Source organism: Formica exsecta, unplaced genomic scaffold (assembly GCF_003651465.1).
Source record: "Formica exsecta isolate Colony F162 unplaced genomic scaffold, ASM365146v1 scaffold93, whole genome shotgun sequence".
Lineage (NCBI taxonomy): Eukaryota > Metazoa > Arthropoda > Insecta > Hymenoptera > Formicidae > Formica > Formica exsecta.
In genome coordinates this window covers 509,461-533,303 of record NW_021853696.1, presented here as the reverse complement: position 1 = coordinate 533,303, position 23,843 = coordinate 509,461, and the positions used below count along the sequence as shown (strand labels likewise).

The following is a 23,843-nucleotide window of genomic DNA, read 5'->3' as shown; positions in this document are numbered from 1 at the left end:
GAAAGAGTCTCTTATATGCGTAGGAGTGTTTTCACGACTTAAGTATTTCAACATTTGGTACAAAAGAATGACGGGGCTAATCTCGTTTCGTGAGGATCGCAATACAAAGACCGTCATCGCGATATAGTAGTCACGCTATATAAAGGACCTTTTAAGTTAATCTCCTGAACGATTTAAGAGAGACTCCGGTATAAATCACGACATTCAAAGAGCGTGCGCATGGTGGAACAGCGATTGGCCAAATAGGAAAATCGCCGGCGGAGCCGTCGCGCGCTATTGGAAAATTTCCCACTCATTGTCGCATGCAGCAAACGGATCTCGTCACATTTGATGGTAAAGCGAACAGGAATGAATATTAAGTGGGAATTATGCTTATATATGGTGACGAGTCCGAGAAGCGAAGACTGAATGACTATAATATAGCACGAGTTGCTATCACAAAATACGCGTCTACGGTATATAAAAAAAGTTTGTATATAATTAAATTTAAATTTTTTTATATATATGCAATTTAAAGTAATATTTTTGTTTAGATTATTATAATAAATATCTGCGATTTTTATCACAAATATAAAAAAAAAATTGTGGTTTACCGAGAGAGAGGGAATCGAATTTTGTTCGTGAGATATTATGCGCGAAAGCCAAGTTTTGCTGATACAGATCTATGATCGGGAATACGAGTACATAAAAAATTTCTTACTTGTTGCCGTTGTGTAAAGAAACTTCGCCTTCATATTTGGTATCGAAGTGCTAGTTCATCCTTACCCTTTACGAACCCTGAGTAAAGATGGTTCCCCGAACTTTTCACTCGCTGGTTCGCAAGAAAATTTTCACGTCGCGTCGCCCGCGTAAGAGAAACTTGACAGAAATTGGATTAGAAATTCCTGGGGAAGGTCGGGTCAATTTTCATCACCTCGCGTCGTTCCCTCGACACGGCGTCAAAAATCGTCAACTTTCAACAAAAATCAAGCTATCTGGAAAGAACAACAAAGAAGGACCGCTGTTTTATCACGAAAGAAAACGCGATCTGAATTGCGCTTGTCACAAACGTGGTTCTTCAATCAAAGTTAGTCGTGAAATTGTAAATCTTATTTGACATGAAGAACATTGTCTCTTTGACTTTAGAAAGTCCAAATTGACTTTGACGGCATTTCAGAAGAAACAATTCTTATTGATTAAAATAAGAGATTGATTAAAAAATATTATATTTTTGTTTTTTGTTTTAATTATGATTCATAATTTATACATTTTCGTCATTTTCCACATATCACATGCTTAGCAATTATATATAATATTATCAACCGTTGTTACTATATTTCGATCACAGATTATTAAAATGCTATTATCAATACTATGAAATCTTTAGTATCACTAACTCGTAATTATAGCACTAACATAATTAATAATTTTGTTCTACATTGTTGGGAAAGAGCTCGCATTATTCTACATTCAAAATCTACGAGCTCGTTACAGTGCTCGATTAATTTGATCAATTTTCACAAGTTTTCCCATCGCTCTAACAATGATAGATTTTAGCGAATGGATGGTCGTGAGACTGTCTCATTAATATCCACATCACAGTGAACCGCTGCAAAAATGGCAAAAACAACTTACGCTATACAATGTGAACGCAATTGTCCCTAATTTATCGTATTGTGGAGGCAAATAAGACATCGTTACGTCGTCATAAACAGCTGTCCAAACGCGCACCGCTTGATTAGATTGATGCGGCGCCCATGGCTGAGTTTCTTAATTATCATCGTCTTTGTTCGATAATTACAGTATTACGGGATTACGATATATACCACGGCGAGATAATGCTGACATATCTCTTCTTTTCTACGAGATCTCCTCTCTTTGATATAGCGCGTTAACGTGTATGCGAAGGCGCGCGTTAGAGGCGAATTGCGCTAATGTACAGAGACAAGAGTCCCTTTGTCATCGAGAGGACAATGCCAGGACGTCCTGAAAGAGAGGCGTCTTCGCGTCTTCTCGTCCTTTCGGAGACGAAGATTTCTCACGGTGGTGGTACAAATTATCTCACTTTTATTTCGCATCGTCGTAACACCAAAACTTGACGTCCTTCCCGAGACGAGGCACGATGAAGATTATTACAGACTGAATGATTGATGAACGTTACTTATGGATTACCTTTAACCGTAAAATCTCAAATGGAGCGAGACATGACTTTAACTCTTTGTACTCTTGACTTGAGAAGCTACTTCAAAACTACTCGAATGTTCAAATTAGTTTTGAAGTAAAGTTACATAATTAATTTTGCGCACATGCCACGATACAAAGAAAGAAAAGTTATCGGAGCATCCTTATTAATGTTACTTGCAGACTTGCGCACGCATCTGCAAGGCACTAGCCGTAACAATCATCACGAGAATCACGAGAACCTATAACGGTGTTGGTTGTTTTCCGAACCAGCCAATAGGACAATCGTCATTCTGGTTCTAATTATGGCGCTGCACAGGTCTCATTCGTGAACCGCGTCGATTTTTTGACAGGTTTCTCCTTTCTCTTTTTATTTTTCGGAGGGAACACGATCACGATCGCGAGCGTTCGAACCGAAGAGGAAGCTAGATACCGTTGTACTTCCTGTAATTTAGTTCACTAACATAGCCGGGATACACACTGTATAATCTATGTTACGCTACGCTTCATTGGCAATTTAATCGCCAAGCATTACGCGACTATTAATCGTTCACAAAGGAGACAAGTCGAGAATCAATGAAAATTAATTCTTAGAGATTTTTTAGTTATATATTCAATATCGGTACTTTAAGAATATAATCGAATAAATATATTCGAAACATTAAAAAACTGTACGAATTATAAATAAATTGTTTAGAACGTGCAATAAATGCAATTACATATTAATCATAAGTTATAATGCAAAATCAATTATTTATGTAATTTTCTTTGTTTTCTTTTATTTTTCTTATATTTTAGTTTAGATACATTAACATCAAGTCAGGTAATTTGAATATTCTCATAAAATAAAGAAATATTTCTAACGAATACTAGTTATTCTAGTTTTGCAACATTCTTTTCTTTATATTCACACATAAATAATATGTGATTACATGTAAATTAACGTACTTAAGAAAAAAATATGTACTTATTAATCTTAAATTACTGTTATCTTATTGTAATTCCATTTTTATTTTATACATTCTTAAAAGATTACGTTTTATGTAAAAATATAGTTTTCTTGAGAGAGTCGTCTACCTAATCTAAATAGGATTAGATATTTTATGCAGACAATCACACTATTTTATTTATTTATTTTTTTATTATGTATCTTATTCGCTTATCAAGTCAAGAAAGCTTATCTAGCCAATAAAGATTATACATCGATAACTTAAAATTCCGCAGAATGGCGATAATGGCGAATGTCCAAAGCACGCGAGCGATATTTCTCGAAAACGAGATAGCCGATCATTCGCCGCGACCTTTCTCGAGGGTTATTCGACAAGTACCTTAAGGCAGGCATCGCGACTTACTGGAGAGCCTCCCAGGCAGCAGCAGATTTTTAACATCTCGTCGAGACGCGAAAGGATACCGTGGGTGGATATAGCTATATACATTGGTTCTAGAGACTTCGGTAGGAATGATGAAAGGAACGAAAGAGGATGGAAAGAGTAAGGTGGTATAGAGTGAATGGCACGGAGCGTGTGGGGTGTGTAAGTGCGCCCCTTTACGTCTGCTGGAGGGATAAAAAGGCAAGCCTGCCAAACTTTCTTGCACTCGAGCTTCGAGACGATCCTCAGAGCTCGTCGGTTGCGCTGCATTTACACCAGAGCATTCTCTCTCTCTATCTCTCTCTCTCTATTTCTCCCCTTTTCTTTTTCTCTATCTTGCTCTCTGTTTCTCTCGTTTTCCGCGTCTTCTCAAAGGACCCCTCCGAACGAGTATTCGTGTAGAAAACAATTTCTAGAATCTGCCGAGACAACCGAGAATTTGTACAAGGAGAAATTTCGAAGAGAGATAGATGCAATCTCGTTGAAATTGGAGTCTGGAATAAGTGAATCTTGCTAGATCGAAGAGAATAAATGATTCTCGAACAAAATCGAAGGATCCAAATCGAGAATTCAAAGAAGAAAAAGATTTGGGAAAAATATGTGGGCGCGCGCGCGCGCGAGTATGACTGACATTTAAAGATTTAAAATAATTCTGTAAATTGCTTAATTCGTGATATATTCTCGTCCATTTTCTTGTTCCTTATGTTATATTAAATCTCTCATATTATATTGAATTTTGCATAATAATATGTACTATTGAGTTATTAATGAATTTTTTATAATCATACATACTGCGAAAAAGAATGCTTAAATTTATATCTTTCATAATAAATCAAAATCGATGATATTTTTGTTATTTAAACAAAAAATAATTTATTAAAATATTTAGTATGTATTCTCTCTCTCTCTCTCTCTCTCCCTCTCTCCCTCCTCCTCCCTCTTTGTCTCTCTCTTTCTCTCTTTCACATACACTCTCTCACGCACTCTTTCTCTCTTTCTTGGTATATAGATGTATACATATACATATAAATAATAAATTATAATCTGTAATAAGTAAATTTTTTTTTTTAATTTAATATCTCGCTCAATGCTTATGTTACGTTAGAGAAATAACTGTATAACCAGAATTATGCAGATTCTATTATACTTTTTCCGTTATAGTCATGTATCACGGCGGAAATTTCATAACGAGCTCATACTTGCAATTTCTTTCGCGTACATATCATACATCGCAAATATTGTTTTACGTAATGAAAGACACCGTGGGGATTAACTAGCTCCCCTGTATCCTACGAATTTTCAGAAATTACACTCGTTGCCTGTTTTGTTTGAAGATCGGTATCCAACTGCTGTTATCACCACCGTCCCTCGCATTTCTCGGCAACTATTGTACAAAGATCTTTGCTATCGCAAAGTCTCGAAGAAAGCCTTTGAAGCTTTCTTCAGACTTTCTGATTCTCTCTTTCCAAAGTCTCCTCCTCTTTCATTTCTTCGCCTCTTCTTTCATTCTCATTCCAGTCATGTCAACGATAATTTTGTGTAACAATTATTATACCATTCTTTCATTAAAACTTAAATTTACTTATTTTTTATTCATATTTTTTTATATTATATACGTTTTAATTTCTTCAATGAAGAAAAATGCATCGCAAAATTCTAATTTAAGAGATAGAAATATTTACGCAAAAATAAAAGAGATCTAGTTTTGAAATATTGCTTACTTTTTCCCATGAAAGAATCGAGCACTGCTCATCTCAAGAAAAATATCTAGCCAATTGTTATAAATTTTGATGAGTCAGCAAACTCTCTCTATCTTGGCCTAAAAAGATGCACTGATATATCTAATTACCGTTGTTAATTATTCCTTCGCACGCCCGAGGCGACTCTTTCCTTTTTCTCAGGTTCCGATGTTCTATTAATCAAAACTCGATCGAGTCTCCATTCATTTCCTCTACGTTTCACCGAGAAATACGAGACGACACATTGCGCGACCGACGGAAGCGAACATATCTTTCGTGTAATTGACGCCGAGGTATGCGGCATTCGATATTAAATCTTTGAGCGAGGTTGACGTTAATTACCGATCTATCATATGCCGTTTGATTAATTTTCGCAAGTGTGTGCTCTACTTCTTAAAAATCAATTTATAGCAATTCTTTTCTCTCTCTCTTTCTCTTCTCTCTCTTTCTTTCTTTCTCTCTTTTTCTCTTTTGTAAGCGCAAAAATATGACGTCCGGTAGAAAACATATAAAGTCTGCGTTAAACGAACTTTATACCTCTTTATGTAATAAAGAGTCGTTTCTTGGCAGTTTGAGTTATGCATATTTAGTGGTAGCACGAGAAGGAAGTAGATTGGATATTATGCCATATATCAACGAAGTTTACTAATTATACCCTTGTGTATTCTAGGAAGCGCATTGTGATATCATGCTTGATACTTGGTGTAAAGAGCATAAGTCAAAATTCTACTACAAGATATAAGTCAAAACCATAATAAATTTTAGCTTGTAGGAAAAACAAAAGAAAACTTTTAAATAGCTATTATAAGCTATTATAGCTATTATCTTTGAATATAGTGATAATTAGTATCTTACGTTTATGATAAGATTGCTGGAGAATTCATTAACCATTTAGCGCACTTTTTGACGAGTCAGAATAAATTTAATCCTATATGAAATCAAACTAAATCTAATTTAAGCTACCCAGGTAAAGATATGCGTTTTATTTTGCATATTAAATCAAGAGAGATATATTCAATCCTCTTAAAATATTTATGATTAATTTTATTTTGTGCGAAAAATTAAGTATTTTTAAATATTCAATTTTTATTACAGGAAATAAACATCCATCATTGATTCTGTATAAATAAAAATAGTATACAAATTCATGTTTAAAATTATTTAAAAAATGGATTTTTTTATCATTTTTAATTAATATTTACTTATTGAACTTGGCCATGATTTCAATATTTATCTTATATATTTATTTTGATGTACCATAATTTTTTTTCAACACGTTCAACATTAGATATGTTTTAGAGACGATAAAGATTTTATATAATTTAGTATGTATCACATATTGACGGTAATTAATATCGCATTTAATCTAGCATGTGTTTTTTTTAGGCATTAACAATTTTCATTGCCCATAGTTTTCAATAGTGCTAAATCTTTTACAACTCATTACTATGTTCTAAGTTTAATTAAATAATTAACTTTTTCTCTCGACGTTTATTTGACATTTAAAAATCTGAAGAAAGTAGCAGTTTTATTAGTAAAGATTGTTATTATGGCGGTAATTGTCGCTAACTACAGTTACAGCTGATTTAAATTTACAGTCCCAAGAGAGAATAATAATATCTTGATGTTAATTATTATTTAATTATTGCCCAGTTGATTGTTTATAATTTTTTTATGTTCCAGTCTTTTTGGTACACGGAAAAAAAATTAGCTACTGTAAAAAACTGCGTGTTGTAATTAGATTTCAGTCGTATATAGATAGCGAACATCTTAGCTGTGATACCTATTTATTAGATGCAACAGCAAACAGGTTTGCTGTAGTTTAGAAATTTATTTTGTAGACCATGATTAGCTATGATAGCGAAATTTTTTTTCCCGTGTAATAGTTAGAGTTTGTTTTTTATCGCGTGTTTAAGAAAAATATGTGAACTCGCGTTTCGTACAATTTCTATTTTGAATATTTCATATTGTTTAGCAATTACATAAATCAAAATATATTCAGCATTTTATATTCAGCATGAATATTTCAAATCTAAATAAAAACGGTAAAGAACGGGATTTATTAAATGGCGATTTACCAAAATTCAATATTTAGCATTTTTATTTTGATTATAAATTTTGAACATAGACACCATTTTTTAAAATGTTTATTTTATAGGTATTTTTACAGTGTTGATTGAAACATATATTTTTAATACTTTTGAAAATGTGTTAGCATGTGTTAACCTAGAGCTATTCACAGTATTTCGTACTTTCAAAAAAAGAAAAAACAAAAACAAAAACCATACGCTATTGACTCAAAAAAATCGATACTAATGGAGTGTCGTTGCACATTAACAACCATTCGATAGGATGCAAACGTGACTGTGTCTCTTTTTTCTCTCTTTTTTTTTAATTTTTGATAGCCCATTTTTCAAAATTAGTTCGGGCTGACCCGACAGCTCACATTTCATGCGAACGCTTGACCAAAGTAACGAACTTTGGCATAATTGACGGGAAGCGCGCGTGTAAAGCACGGTTTTAATCGTAAATCTTTGGACGCGCGCAATCGACATTGGTACCTATTCTACCACCATATATGTATACAGCTTCATCGGTCCAATAACTGGACCGTTACTCTCGCATTGTTGCACATAGTGTATATATCTCTGCCCTTCTGGAATTAAAATCTTTTTAGTTTCAATTTTATTCACAGCAAGATAAACATAATATACTATTATTGAATATTTTGAGTTAATAATAATATTTTTTTAACACATTAAGTATATAATATATGTATGAAGTAGTCATTAATCAATTTATTTCCGAATCTAAATTTCAAATACTATACATTTCAATGAGATACGAAAATATCAAACTGTAATTTGTGTGATATCTTACAGCAAAATTTTTATATAAATAGATTTTATTTTTATATTTAAATTATATATATTTTTTATTATATAAATTTATATAAACGTATACATATAATATAATAGTAGTAATTATATATGTATAATATAATTATTTGGATTGCTTGAAGAACAAAATAACATTGAAAAAGTCGTTTTCTAAAAATTCAAATTGTTTACGCTTTCAATTTATATGCAATAAGATTGTTTTAGAGAAGAATAAAATTTGAAAAATATATTAGATACATATGCGCGTGCTCTATAACACTCAAAAAAATACTGCCGAAAGTTATGGTTAGATGTAAAAAAAATAGAGAAATAAAACTCCTGTGAATTGGTCTTTTGTGACCTTTTGACCTTATGCCACTCAAAGTTGGATCAGATTTTACATAGTTAATGGAGTAATAAATGTAATAAATCTTTTGGTCTTTAATAATATCAATCGTGAATGTGAAACGTCTTGAATAAATTGACAAGAGATATAAAATTATATTTACGAATGAAAAGCGAAATACATCGCGAAATTATTTTCAAATACAATTTCTTAGCTTATATTTGTTTTAAGATAGAACAGTTATTACTACGATAAAATATTGTTAAAATAACCTGTGATTTAATGGAAATGTGAAACAACGCGAAGACTAGCTTTCCGGTGAAACATTAATCCAAGGAAAATAGAAAAGACGCAAAGGATATAGACGGCTTTATTATATAACAAAATTCAGCAGAAATGTGCATGCCGTATATTGGAAAGTAGGTTACAGAGAGACGTGTTTTCTTTGCTTATTCCGGTCTTGAAACGTTAACGTGTCGCGTGATGTCACGTGCACAACTGAAATATAGAAAAGAGAGATAGGAGACGGGCTTGCCTTTCCGTGTATATTAAATCATTTCGCATCGTCATAAGAAACAGTAAGCTATGTCATCTTGTTTTTATCCTGCGTTGCTACAATTCCGTTATTAAAGGATAATACGCGACAGGACGCAGATAGGAACAATATAGGAAAAAAGACGGAGGAAAAGAAGAGCACAAATGTGCTAAATTATTATTTAAGAAAAAAATCGTGGGAAAGAACTTAAATTAGCATTATTTCATTAATTTATTATCCCAGTCGAAAATAAAATTGCACGACGAGGTTGCCGAAATCGCAGCGGAACAAGACCAAATGTTTTTATGAGTCGGACTAGCAATCTTGCTTGCGTCGAAAGTAAAAACGGAAATGACTGAATACGAGGTGCCTACGGTATATCCATAAAAATACGGAATATGAATCATAAAAGAGCGAACGAGGAGGGCAAGAATATGAACTAGCTAAAAAGACGAGAGACTAGACAGATAAACTAGATGAAACATTGAAGTAGTAAATGATGAAGGGAAGAAAAATGAAAATGGTTAGAGGCGGAATAGGAAGGAGAAAAAACGAGACGAGTGATGGTAAACTCGCTAAGTCCTAAACAGAGAAAGAGATAAGAAGAAGGGAACGAAAATAGAATACGAACTGTTATTGCATAATACATTAATGTCCGAAATTATTCTTAAAAAACTTTAGTACGGAATTTCTCTGATTACTATTGTTGTATAAATTTATTGCGTTATCGAAATATAGAGATTTTTTAGAGTTTTTATGATTTCAATTAAATGTCAATTTGTAGCCGCGTATATTTCTTATTTGCATATGTTATGATAGGAATTTGTTTTCTTATTTACTCTTTTTAAGAGAAAATTAAGAAGCAAATTTATAAGGATGTATATATAATAATCAAATTTGTTAGCTATATTTATTTGCAATTTAATGAAAAATAATAAATATCAATTTAAGCATATATTGAAACGGAATGGGCCAATCAGCAATATTGTATTAAGATGCATAACATTTAATGGTAATTATTCGATGAGGAACCATTTTGTTAATTTGGTGAGAAACCATTTTATCAAATTTCAAAAAAATCATATTGATAGACAGTGCATTATATACACTGTTCACGATCAAGAGACCAATAAACCGTCGGTGCATTAGAGGTCCAAGCACAAAGAAAATATAGATAACCATAGCAGAGCGAATGTACGAGGGAGAGCAAAGTAAAGTATGTCCATAAATACGGCAGAAGTCGGAACGTGGTACTGTATGAGCTATAAAGAGGAAGTGAGACAATAAGCGGAGAAAGCAACCGAGGAATCGGACGGGCAAAATAAGGTGAAAAGGAAAAATCGTCGGCAAAGAAAATATACTCGAGAGAAACTCGAGGACGAGAGAAAGGAAAGCGCAGAGGGTGTTATTAATGTTAGCCCTCAGATGGCGAGACCAAATCTGATCGCTTTAAAGAGTCAAAGAAAACTCATTTTATCTGCAAATTTTCAAGATAATGCATTTATTATTTATAATAATTTCATGCAACATCTTTCCCATTAAACCCGTGTGTGAACAGATGTTATAATATAATTACAATCATTCAGTAGAGAGAGGAGAAAGAAAGAGGAGTTACTTATAAATGACAATAACTTTTAAATATTATATATAAAGAATATACTTTGTCCATAAAGTTCAAAATAATTATAGTTATCTTTGTATATATTGCAAGTACTACTTTCTTCTCAAAATATTCCAAGGTTTCATCACACAAGTCGTTTATTTGTAAATGAATGTAAGAGCATTTTCCAAAATCCACAGCTTGTAAAGAAACTCATAATGTTCAAAAAAATTCATTAAAACCTCGCTGCACCCTCTTATATAACTTTCGAAGTAAGCTGCTTAAACATATCTTTTACGATAGTTACCATCGTTTCACCGCGAAGCACAAAAATTTGAGCGACACATGGCTGTTAGTAGCGCTAAATTATTTTTTGCGTACGATATAAAAAAACTTACCGGCGCTCATCTCGGAACGACGGTGGAAAGAAGGGGGGTGAAGATAATTATAAAATAAATCTCCAGAGGAAAAGCGGAATGAAGTGTGTTAATAAATTGGGTGGAAGCTAGTAGATGGTAGTAGCAGCCATAAAGATGAAGCGGAGAAAAGCTATGAGGCGAGACGGTAGATAGGTAGAGGGAGGACTCGACGAAGGCGAAAGATGACGGAGAAGAGAGGAAGAAGTAAAAGAAGAAAGAGAGTAATAGAGGGAAGAGAGTATACTGTACCGGAGAAGCTTTGGAGAAGACGAGCCATTGTTTCTCCATGGCAGACCTGTTTCGAGACTAATGAATTGCATTATAGGAAATCCGGAATATAAATTAGATTCTGCTATTACGTCGTCCAATAGGTAATTGCCGGCTTTATGCGCCACCCTTTCCACCCCATCTATCAATGCAGGAATTATAAACACCACAAAATAATCTGCCGACGTTTCATATTGCTAACTTTACATGCAATAATATATTTTCGTTATTATCGAAGAGATTATTTATTATTTATTATTTCATCGATAATAATAAAGAAATTTTTTATTTTACGACTATTGAACATGTAAAAACCCGATGATTAGTATTGTATTTATATGTCCATACCTGTTGTTCATATTAGCATGGCAGCGTATTTCTAAATTTTTATATATTACATTGCAATTATTGTAATGATATATATTCCCTTTATTATACACATATCGTATATGGTAAAAATTATTTATTTATTTTTGAAAATAATTATTTTACTCTTATTTATTTGTTATCATTTACTCTTGGTAGAGATAATTATTATGCTTCTGGAAGATAATAATGCCGGTTCCATTTATATTGATAAAAGATTAATAATGAAAATTTATGCGAATGAAACTTATATTCTAAATAATAAATAAATAACAATGGCCTTATTGCGATATTTATTGAAGAAATATTATTAACGAGTGTATGAACTAAAATTGATGCGATGTCTAAATGATAAAATGTAATAACAGATAATTTTATTTTGTATAATCTTACTTCCAATATAAAGATTTTTAATTTAACAGAATTTTAACTTAATGATTATTTTCATCGAAACAAAATTAAATGCTAAATAATTTTTTAAAAATGCGATATTCAAATTCTCTTAAAAAAATTATTACAGACAAGAAAAAAATGCAGCGAGATTATATGTTGTATACATATATATTTTGGAGCATAATGAAAAATTAATTCGACGATATTTCTCATTGTAGTTTCGACATTTTATCAACAAGGAGACCCAAACTTTCCTTTTAGAAAGCTATTTTTTCTAGATCGTCGTGTACAACGAACTTGAGGATGACAGCAGAGTGCGAATATGAGTTTGCAACCGCGCGTTGATCACACACGCTTACCGGCAAAACGTTTATTTAGCGATCATTCGGGCACGGCTCGTTGAAAAACCATTTGCATCGTACCTCTGACGCCGGCTTATGAGATTCGTCGACCATGCTTTTTCGCGATACGATTTTTGCGAGACCATCGTATGGTCGTTAGCGCTCGACGACGAGATCGAAGGCTCCCTGAAATGCGTTAGCCGCGCAAAGTATGATTTATAGGAAAAATCCGATTAGCTCCACTCTCGGCTTCGGTACAGCCCTTTTCATCATAACTACCCCTCTTCTTTCACGGTTTCCCCCGCGACTTGCCTTTACTTCTTTCTCGTCCGCCTCGCGCAGATTCTAAAGCGAATTTACTCTCGGTTCATCTCTGCGATCATCTCGGATGAATGATTCGTTCTGTCCTCAATGAAAATTTCATCACGCCGTTCTTGCCGCAGATTTATATCATTCTCCGATATTAATATAAGATGTATTATGAAGATATAAAATATATTACTATGAACTAAAAATTCTCACAAAAAACAAGTTACAAAGATACATCAGGACACCGTGTATAAAAGTGGCGCTCTAGCACGATGCGAGCGAATCGATTGATCCGCTCGAGAAGATGTCGACCGTATTAATTTCGCTCACCCCTGCGGCTTCATCGGGAATGAAATCTCACCAGTTTCCCTCCCCCACATCGGTCCATCTCTTCCCAATATCTCGTTTCGAAATTGTCATGCCGCTTAATTAGAGTTTGCGAGATGAGACTTTTTTCCCCGTGTTTCAATAGCGATTCCATTCGACGATTCGATGGCAATTAATCTCGGACGTTGTTCAGGAACGGGCGAAAGCGCAGGTAAATAGTGGAGAACCCTTTATCCGTGGAAAATCCGATGAAAAGTTTTCAGCGTTATTCCGGATTCTTGTCGTTATCCTGCCTGCCCCTATCCCTCACAATTTCCACGTGTATGCCGAAAAACAACGACAGATTTGAATAATGAAAAATTGTTGCGTCGACTATCCCACGTAATACCGTGGCATACAATCGCATTAAGTCACTTCGCTTGTTTTATATCGTGGTAGATGACGAAAGAACGGGATGAAAGGAGGAGGATGCGGGGCATGAGGGGATGAAACGCATTATGCGCGCGCGCTTTTACCGACGTTGTCGGCGACCTGGTTATTACATACTGCAAGTTCATTTATCAAATCGTGGATAGCGAGTTCTTGCGCTTCCATCGCGGAGGCCGACTAAAAACGCGATACATCGGTCGTAAATGTGTGTACTGTCGGCCGTCGTTTCTTATCGGCGACGATTATCGCGGGAAACGACGATTCGCGCGTGCGGCATTTTAATGACACCCTCGGATGAATCTCTTTCTCTCTCTCTCTCTCTCTCTCTCTCTCTCTCTCTCTCTCTCTCTCTCTTCGAACTTCTGTTAATTTCAAATTAATGGATTTCTTGGATTCGCCACTATTTTTTGTCGCTTCGTTATCGCGAGATATACAATTTGGTATACACTTTCGACGCCTGACTTTTCCAAAGCCCATCAGCATTAGCACTTTTGCTGTTATATACGTGTTACATACGTGTTACATATAGATCGTCTCGAGGACATTTAGAGATAATAGCGAAAAGGAATAACGGATTTGAAATGATCAATACATTATTTTACAAAAATTGCCAAATATAGAATGCATTTCTATATAAAAGCCATACATACTGTGGCAGCGTATAAAATTATTATAATGTATTTCAATATCTAATGCGATATCTTTTGTTGCTCTATACAAATTTTTTATTACATATTGCTACGATATGGTTAAATGCCATAATAAAACTTTATTTGAAAAACTCTTTATTTAGAAATTGAGTATGCAAAGATATTGTCCAACATTGTAAATTAAAAGATCGTAATATTTTCTATTTTATGCTATCGATTCTTTCGTCTTAGAGAGTACTGTGTATAGTTCTCGTGAAGATACGACGCTAATTTATTGCTATGCTGATAATGCCACGGAAGATTCCCGATTTCATCAGTTTCTGTCGAATCACTATTTCAACTTGACATGTCGCGAGTACTGAGTTGTAACTCAACAATGAATGAATAATGTAGCCGCATTGTACTTGTGCGTATCAGAATCTTATTCTACAGATGCGATGACAATCCATAAGTACAGATTTCTCACACCGATAATCTGCTTTTACCTAGATTAATAATTTATCTTTTTTTTTATAAACATCCTGAATCTCTATGATTAAATTTGTGTGATTTAGCCAATAGAGACTCATTTCAATAAGTAAATAACGTTATAATTTTCTTTAATAAGTTGGAAACTATGTCAACTCTATTTTTTATTTACTTTTTTTATAATTAATAGAAAAAGTAGCAATATATAAAATCATAATATTAGTAAAGTGTACGATAAAGAGCACAGAAGATCTATTAAGTTTGTATAAATCACAAAACAATTTTAAGTAAGTAAAAGCATAATTCTTATTTGCTCAAAATCAAAAGATATAAAATTGCTTTATAAATATTTCCATCATAATGTCAAATTAGAATAGAAAGATTCAAATTCTCTTATTAATATTAAATAATACGAGAGATAATAAAGAGTCATAAATGATTAATAATTCGGATTTGATAGACAAAAGATACACAAAAATTCCGAGATGAATCCATTATCATAAAACGTATTACATCCTATTTATTGATCCAGAATTAATTAGAGCTAATTCCAATCGATTTCGCTGCACTCAGTTCTTGCTGTATGAATGCGCATCCGATTCACTGGATAAAATCGATGGGTAAGGTTTATAAGATAAGGTTCTCTTGGAATCTCTCAGCGGCAGAACATTTGTGCCGCTGTTGAACGATTTTCAGGGATCTCCTCAGGGAAATCCCTTTCTTCCCACAGATGTATTCGCGAAAGAAAATCCCGGTGATAGTGCGGTGAACCGCGTCGAAAGATGCATTTAAACATTCCGGAAAGATGCCGGTGCACGCTAGTCAGGGGTACGTGCAGTTGGTTAATAGGAGATAGCAAAGGATACATACGTAATGCATAATCACTGCATCGAAATGCATCGCGACAGCGAGAGTACCTTCGGATTTAATCGCGTCGTGCTCGGCATCGGTTCTCCCGCTGCTCCCTGAGACATCCTGATAGACTGCAAGAACGTGCTTCAAATCAAATTCCCATTATGATCGTCCTTAAATCCCTTTCACATCGTCGCCTCTACGAAGCAAGAATTTTCTATCAAACTTCAATTGATCGCTCGAGCTCGTTGAAGCGATCGATATATATTGCGTATGTGTATATATATATCTCTTTCTTTTATTTATATATAATACTTTAAAAAACGCGTAAAAAATAGGTTTAACTTATACAAAATATCTAAAATTTTCGTATATTTTCTAAAAATTACTTTTTATGATTTATACTTTTATGTGAATTAAATATATACCATTTTTAGTACTTTGTAATAAAGTTGGAAAGAGAAACTGTCAAATCTGCATACAGACAGCAAGTGTTCCCACGTTCTCGTTAATTAACATAAGAAACTATTTATCAAACGTTTGAAATAAATCTAGCTTCTCTGGCGACGTTGTTTGCCAATCTTACGATATCCATAATGCATTATCAATAATTAATACTTGATTATCCCGATCGGTCGACAGTTGTCGCTATTTACATGCGTTAACGGGGACGGAGTCACGTTTTATTAATCGCGTTTGATCGCGTTCGCTGTGCAACTTAAGGTGTCGATTTCGCTGTGGCATTAATGCGCGAGCACTTTACGTAGGACGCGCGAACACGCATGGTTCGAAATCGATTCAGGAATGTCGACGTTCGATTCGCTTTTTTATCGCGATGCACCGACCAACAGCGTTGCCCACGCAAGTAGTCGCATTTGCAATAGCGCATGCCAGAAAAGCAAGAGTGCGAGCGACCCGCTAATTAAGACACGTCTGGCTACCTCTCGCAATTATTATTTTTCTCGCGGCTAAACGTCATCGATGGAATGTCAAGACGCGAGGTAGGATGATATCTCATCCTCCGCCGTACGTTTAATCTTAGAAAAGCAAGAGTGCGAGCGACCCGCTAATTAAGACACGTCTGGCTACCTCTCGCAATTATTATTTTTCGCGGCTAAACGTCATCGATGGAATGTCAAGACACGAGGTAGGATGATATCTCATCCTCCGCCGTACGTTTAATCTCCTTCTTGTCTTTTTAGTGTTGTCCTTTATTATCTCCTATATACGTTATTTTTTTTATATATTCGCACCTGCGCTTGCATTGTCGCACTAAAAAGGTCTACTTCGGTATGTATCACGTAAAATACATAGTTGAAAAACACCATCCACAAGATTCCTCATTTTGATAAAAGCTCACTTTAACAATTTTTATTTATTGTTAAAAAGAGATGCGAAATGAAACATTAATTAAGTAATACGTCAATCAAGTAACATTCACTATTTTCTATTAATATCTCGATCTTGTGAAGGAAGATACTTTAACGATTTAGCTATTCTCCAAAAAATTTATGTACGCGTATTATGTATTTAGGTACATAGATTAATAGCATATTTGCATGGAATTGAAATAATTACTGGATACTTGCCTTCTTCATGATCTTAATCATACGGAGTTTTGAAAAAAATTTAAATATTAATGTAGCAGTTATTTGTTTATTATTTACTGCATTTGATGTGATCGATATGTTATATTATTTTTATAAAATTTTCCTATGCTTATCTAGTTGGTCGCGTTTTCCTTTTTCATTTATTCCCAAATTTAATTCTTGTTCTTGTTTTTTTTTATCGACATTTTTATATTACATCCAATGTATTGTGCTTGCACTCGTCTACACAAAACTTATAAGCCTTTTGCCTGCACCCTGTCTCCTTCTTCTTCGTCATTACCTGATACTCCCTTTGCGTATGCGCCTGCCTCACGGTACTCCTTCTTCCATTAAGAAATAATTTCTATCTGCCTTGGTTCCTCCTCCCCTTTCCTCTTAACCCTCCTACCGGCTCATTCTCGACCTCGCCGACCTTGCCTTTATCCCCGCGCGTTTATTAAAGCCTCTTTGTGCGTCGACTTTGGTTGGGGATTTGCCGAGGCCGAATGACGCGCGAATAACTCGCGTTACCGTATATACCGATGCGAGCGAAATCACGCTAAAAAGCCCATGGACGAACCTTAGAATTAACTACCATCACCAACACTCGGTAGCCTTATAATTATTATTATTATTTCTTTCCGTCCGTCTCCTCGTCTAGACGCAAGGATTGTAACATAGTTACCGCGCCGTGATTACCTGTCTTAAGTAACGACTCATTATCCGGCCAGAGGTCGAATGCTGATCGGTACAGGGTGGACAGCCCTTGGCCCTTGTCTAGAATTCTTCTTAGGGCACCGCCATCCTCCTCTCTTTCCTGGTATCTTCTCGCAAGGCTGCATCGATTAACGATGCAACAGTTTTCAAGAAAAAACGAAGATTGTTTGACATGAGACATTGAGTTTCAATTAGATGGTTAAGTATACCATCGAGTTGGCAAATCTTTCGAAGAATGCCAAGCGTTATATAAAGTGTTTCCCACAAACGTTTGTTTTACAATATTACAATAAAATCCTAAAAATTTATCATTTAGACTGATTTAACTCCTGATACATTTATGTTTGCAGTTATGTGGTTGTCGACATAATGAATCATAATCCATTCTTCCATTTTCATTCAAAAGCATTAATTATTGTTTTAATGAGCATTGTAAAATAAACGAGGAGATGTTTACGAAATTGCAGCAAATTACATGTCGGTTGGCTCGATTCGCGCCGTTCATACGTACGACGCGACTTAATTAATATTTGTTAATTAAATCGGAATAGTGACTGTGCGCTACGCGTTTGTCACGAACTTCGCTTTACTCTCTCAATTCAATTTGTTGTAAATTACATACAAATGCTTAACTATTCCATCTCTGCTTCGGCAAAATGGCTTGTTTCCAGTAATATATGTGTCTTTTATCAAATTGCATTATACATTATCATTAACAAGCTACGATTCTCGAATTATTAATATATGGAATTAATATCTGTGAAATCCAGAATCAAAGAATTTCTGAGATTAATATTAAATTTCGAGAAATCTTCCACGAATGGATGGAAAAGGAAGAATTTGAACGAAAAATTATTGATCTATGGAATACAAAATTCATGTAATTAAAATTGTAAAAAATTTGCCGATTTAAAAAACTAAACTCGCTCAATTAATTAAATATGTAGATTTAAGGATTCACAGGTTTAAAAAAATACGATCGATATATAATAACGTGACAACCGTTTTGAGGAATCTTCAGGACGATAATAATAACTATCAAACCAACAGCGAATATCTTTCGTTTTCGAATAACTTTGGGTACAGCGAAACTAAACGTCACCGAGATCCACAGTTCGTGCTTCGTTGCAATGATTACTGTTATTACTATTCGAGAGAATGATCTTTTTATTAGGCCCGCGGACGATTCTAGTCTCGGAATCTTTTCTTATCCGTCGTCATCATTTCACTGTCGATTGAAAGCCCCGACTTCGTCTCGGGCTGGGATTTAATTTGCGACCTCTTAACCACGCGACCGCGAATGAGACTCGCGGTGAGGTCTGAGAAAATGAATGCTGCACAAGTGCACCTGGCAGAGATGATTGTGAGCAATACTCGTCCGTGGAAAAGATGCGGCGCGCGCACAACTTTAACTTCACGTTAAAATAATAGCGTGCAAATTGCAGCTACGCTGTTACTTTCGGTGACTGCAATTTTATACCTAGACGTCCAACGACCACCAGCCGGCATTGAAGTTACAAAAACTCGCCCGCGACAGTAGACACGGTAACCACCTGGGAAATTTGTAGCGACGAATCCGCGCGACGACGTAAATATTCATGTTACTTTCGTAATATACGAATAAAATAGCGGGTCGTTGTAAAATTCACTCCTCTCGGATGCGTTACCGCGCCGAATTATTATACTCGTCATTATTATTAAAATCGGTGATATATCGCGAGAGTGATGGCGCTACGTATCAAATATTTTTGGGAAATACTCACTTTTTCATGACAGTAGAAACGGAATACGTAATGAGTGGTTGTCGCCGAACTAATATCGATAATTAATATCCAATAAATATTTAAACGGAAGTTATATTTATTCCGCGCTAACCGAGCTAGCAGTTGTTCATAATTCTGTCGTGAATATTTAATTCTTCATTCCGCTCGTGTCATCCTCGTTTCGTTATAATACGAGAGCACTCCAGCATTACGATAAATATATTATACAAGTCTGTTAACTGTGTGTAATCTACATCAATGACTATGTCTCTCTAATTTTGCGCAAATTCGACGATTACGATAAATTTCTGATTTTTTAATAAATGGCGATCTTTTCTCTTTTCTATTCTTTTATCGACAATTAATTGAAGCATTTTCAATAATTTATCAAGCCAAATATATTATATTTTGTATGTAACCATTTGTTAATTATTTTCAATTAAAAATTAAATATTATTAATCAAAAATAATTATATTTTATAACATTTGTCATCATTTTCTAGCGTAATGCATTACACTTTATCGCTACTAATCGATATTACATATCGCTACTACATAAATAAGTTATATTGAAATAAATTGGAAAATCAAGAAGATACAAGCTTAACAAAATTTGGAATTATACATGATAAAAAACCACGATTGAAATTCTGATATTTTCTAGGAGAAATTTTCTTTGCATTAATTCAATATACTTAATTTTATTTATTTCTTGATATACTGTTTGTTATATATTATCGAAAATGTTGCAATTATTTCTCTCGTAATTGCTCGCACAAATGTCCATCTACCTATCTATAATAATTTGATCAAAATTGACTACGCCAATCAATCTATATAAAAAGACATACATTCTTGTTTCAGGTGGTGGTAGAGAGTTCGACATTGGCATTGGAGTATGGTGATCTCGAGATCGATCCCGGTTCTCCGGTGAACCCGGATCTGTTGTTCGATTCACAGCTGATGCACCTCTACGTGCTGACGGAGAAGAAGGTCTCGAAGGTCAAAGTCCAGGAGTGTTCAGTCTATAAGACCTGCTGGGACTGCCTGGGCGCTAAAGATCCGTATTGCGGATGGTGCTCGTTGGAGAATAAGTGCAATCTGCGCAGCGATTGTCAGGATGCGGCCAAGGATCCGCTCTACTGGATCTCTTACAAGAGCGGTAGATGTACAACAATCACCACCGTCACGCCGGACCAGCTGCAACGCACCACCGCCAGGACCCTCGAGCTCGTCATCGAGAATTTGCCGACTCTCTCCGGGCAGTTCCTGTGCGCATTCTCCGCTCTCGACAAGACTTTGATCACGAATGCCTCAAGAAAGTCCTACGGTGTGAATTGCACTACACCAAGGACAGATCTATTGCCGTCGATACCGCCGGGTCGACATCACTTCACCGCCAAACTGTCCGTTAGAATGACGAACGGGCCCGATTTGGTGGCGACAAACTTTACCTTCTTCGACTGCAACACGTACAGTTCGTGTACGCAATGCGTGTCATCGAGTTTTCCGTGCGATTGGTGCGTCGATGGCCATCGATGTACGCACGACACGGCGGAGAATTGTCGGAACGACATTCTCGTCACAGGAGTCAGCGTAAGTCTACTATAAAAAGTTGTATAAAGAAATATATTGCTTAAATATATATTTTAACAGTCCAAAATATTGTTATACAAAGAAGTGTTGCTTCAATAAAAATTTTATTGCTCGAATCTGTTTTTCCTGTAAAAATAATGACACCAAAAAATTGCACCAAATAATAAGAATAAAAATTATGCACATTATAAAATTTTATTTTTTTATTACATGTGCATAACTTTCTCATTATTTGGCGCAATTTTATGACATCACTATTTTTGTCAAAAAATAAATAAAAAAGCAATAAGATATTAAAGTAACACTTCCTTGTACAATAAATTTTTAAACAGGTAAAAAATATACATAAAGACACAATCTTAACATTTTTTTAAACAGACATATGAACCTGACACATCTTTTTATGTTTTTTTAAAGTAATTTCCTAACAATTATATCATCTTTTTTTTTAATATACATGAGAATTATTAAACACACATACACATATATTTATCATAAATGAAAAGAGTTTAGTATTAAAACTTGTATCTCTCTAAAATTGCAGTAATTGATATATATCTATAAAATTAATATATTGATAAGTCATATCATATTAAAAAGTACTTATATCATTTTTTAATTGTTTGAGAAAAGTATATGTTATATATATCAAAATTTTATTCCGAAAGTAGTGTGAGTCAAATTTCAAAAACCCTGCTAAAATCGATATAATTCGTTTATACCCACATTTCACTAAAACTCATTAATGTTTCAAAATTAGATTTACACCATTTTCAAGATAAGCGATTCATATATGCTGCAAATTCACAACATCTAGTTTCGAAACAAAATTACAAGTCCGTTGTTGTATTACATATGCATCCATTAATTTTATTTTGACATCAATTCGATTCGTTTTGGAGTTAAAACGTTGCGTTCACTCTATGAATATTAATGTGTTATTATCAATTAGCTTATAATTTTTGATGAAAATTCGACGCTGAGAACCTCTCTCTATGATTTGCATCGTATAATGTTTGAAATAATCAAGTAGAATACAATTGAATAAAGATAGTAACAGTATGATAATTAGATTGATTGGGAAGAGAAAAATGATAAAAAAGTAAAACAAAATTTTTAAGTGACATGTATATATAGTACTATGTAAAAATTTAAATAGTTTGCGATAATCTCTTGCACATATCTTTCAGAGAATGGGACCAAGTTATAGAAGTGGACCAGGTTTTTGTCCTACTATAAACGCTACCGAATCTCAAGAGATCCTCGTGTCTTCCGGTATCAAAAAAGCGATAAGAGTTAAAGTGCATATCATTGGGGTATGTCAAAAAACGCCATATTATTTAGTATATAATGTATATTAATTATTCAGTTTTTTTCTTTTCTGATCGATGTAACTTATTTTTTCAAAATTTTTAAATAATTTCTCTATTTTTATTCTTTTCAAAATTTTAATATATTTATATTTTATTTTATATTTTTTTACATGATCCAAATAAAATAACAATTAAATGAATAAGCAATTGAGTTTTACAGTTTGATTTTCATGATCTAAACGTGTGTGTTGTATTGTTTCTAACGAAAGCACTTTTTTCAGCAATTCATCATACAAACACGCTTCGTGTGTCAATTCAACATCGAGGGCCGTGTCACGAGCGTCAACGCGCGTCTGTTGGCCGACACAATCTATTGCGAGGAGACGGAGTTCTCCTATACGTCTCGTGCGCCGAACATTACGGTGCCTTTCGCCGTGATCTGGGGCGGCTCTAAACCTTTGGATAATCCGGACAATATACATCTGGTGATATACCGATGCCGCGACATGGCGGACAACTGCGGCATGTGCCTGGCCCTACCGACGAAGTACGGCTGCGGCTGGTGCCAGAGCTCAGATAGATGCGAGGTGAAGGATCAGTGCGACCGTGGTTCTGGTATGTGGCTGAACAGCAACCAGACTTGCCCAAATCCGGAGATAAAATCATTTGAACCGGTAATGGGCCCCTGGGAGGGCAACACGAATGTGACGATACGCGGTATCAATCTCGGCAAGACTTTCAGGGTAAGAAAAATTTTGTTTGTCTATCGTTCATTATCGAAGCGATCTATATTCGTCTTTATATACATCATTGTCATTTATCGTTTGCGTATTATAATGACTAAAATATTTAAAAAATGCTACAAAATGAGTGAGATAATAAAAATAAAAAATATATATCTAAAGATTTTTAAGATTATAAAATTAAATATTGGTACTTTTTCATATTTAATTTTGCGTGTTAAATTTTAATCATTAATTAATATAGTAAACATAAACGTATATGTTGAATCTAATGAGCACCTAATGAACGTTTAATTGTTTAATACAGGATATAGTTGGTGGCGTCACCGTGGCCGGTATGCGATGTCTACCTTATGAGGAGCTTTACATCCGAACGAAACAAATTGTCTGCCGAGTCGATGGACCTGGCACGCAGGAAGGTAGAAGCGGACCTGTCATCGTCAAGATCGAGGATTTTCGCGGCGAGTCCGACTACAATTTCGAGTTCGTGGATCCACAGATTATTTCGATATCACCTAAATATGGACCATTGAGCGGCGGCACCACTATCAAAATCACTGGTAACTACATGAATGCCGGCAGCACCATCCATGCGGACATCGATGATCTGCCGTGCTCCATAATAAGCGCCGAACCTAACGAAGCTCTTTGCATGACGAGTCCAAGCAATCG

At 34.7% G+C, this 23,843-nt stretch overlaps 1 protein-coding gene across 6 annotated transcripts in view; it reads left to right on the top strand.

Moving 5' to 3' along the window:
• LOC115245215 (plexin-A4) overlaps positions 1-23,843 on the top strand; it is a 299,315-nt gene that overhangs the window by 271,578 nt on the left and 3,894 nt on the right. For all 6 annotated transcript variants that reach the window (XM_029823422.1, XM_029823420.1, XM_029823421.1 and 3 more), the window contains 4 exons: positions 20,384-21,115; positions 22,306-22,431; positions 22,710-23,171; positions 23,479-23,842. In XM_029823422.1, the coding sequence (XP_029679282.1) occupies positions 20,384-21,115; positions 22,306-22,431; positions 22,710-23,171; positions 23,479-23,842 (1,684 nt within the window). The remainder of the gene's footprint in view (positions 1-20,383; positions 21,116-22,305; positions 22,432-22,709; positions 23,172-23,478; position 23,843) is intronic.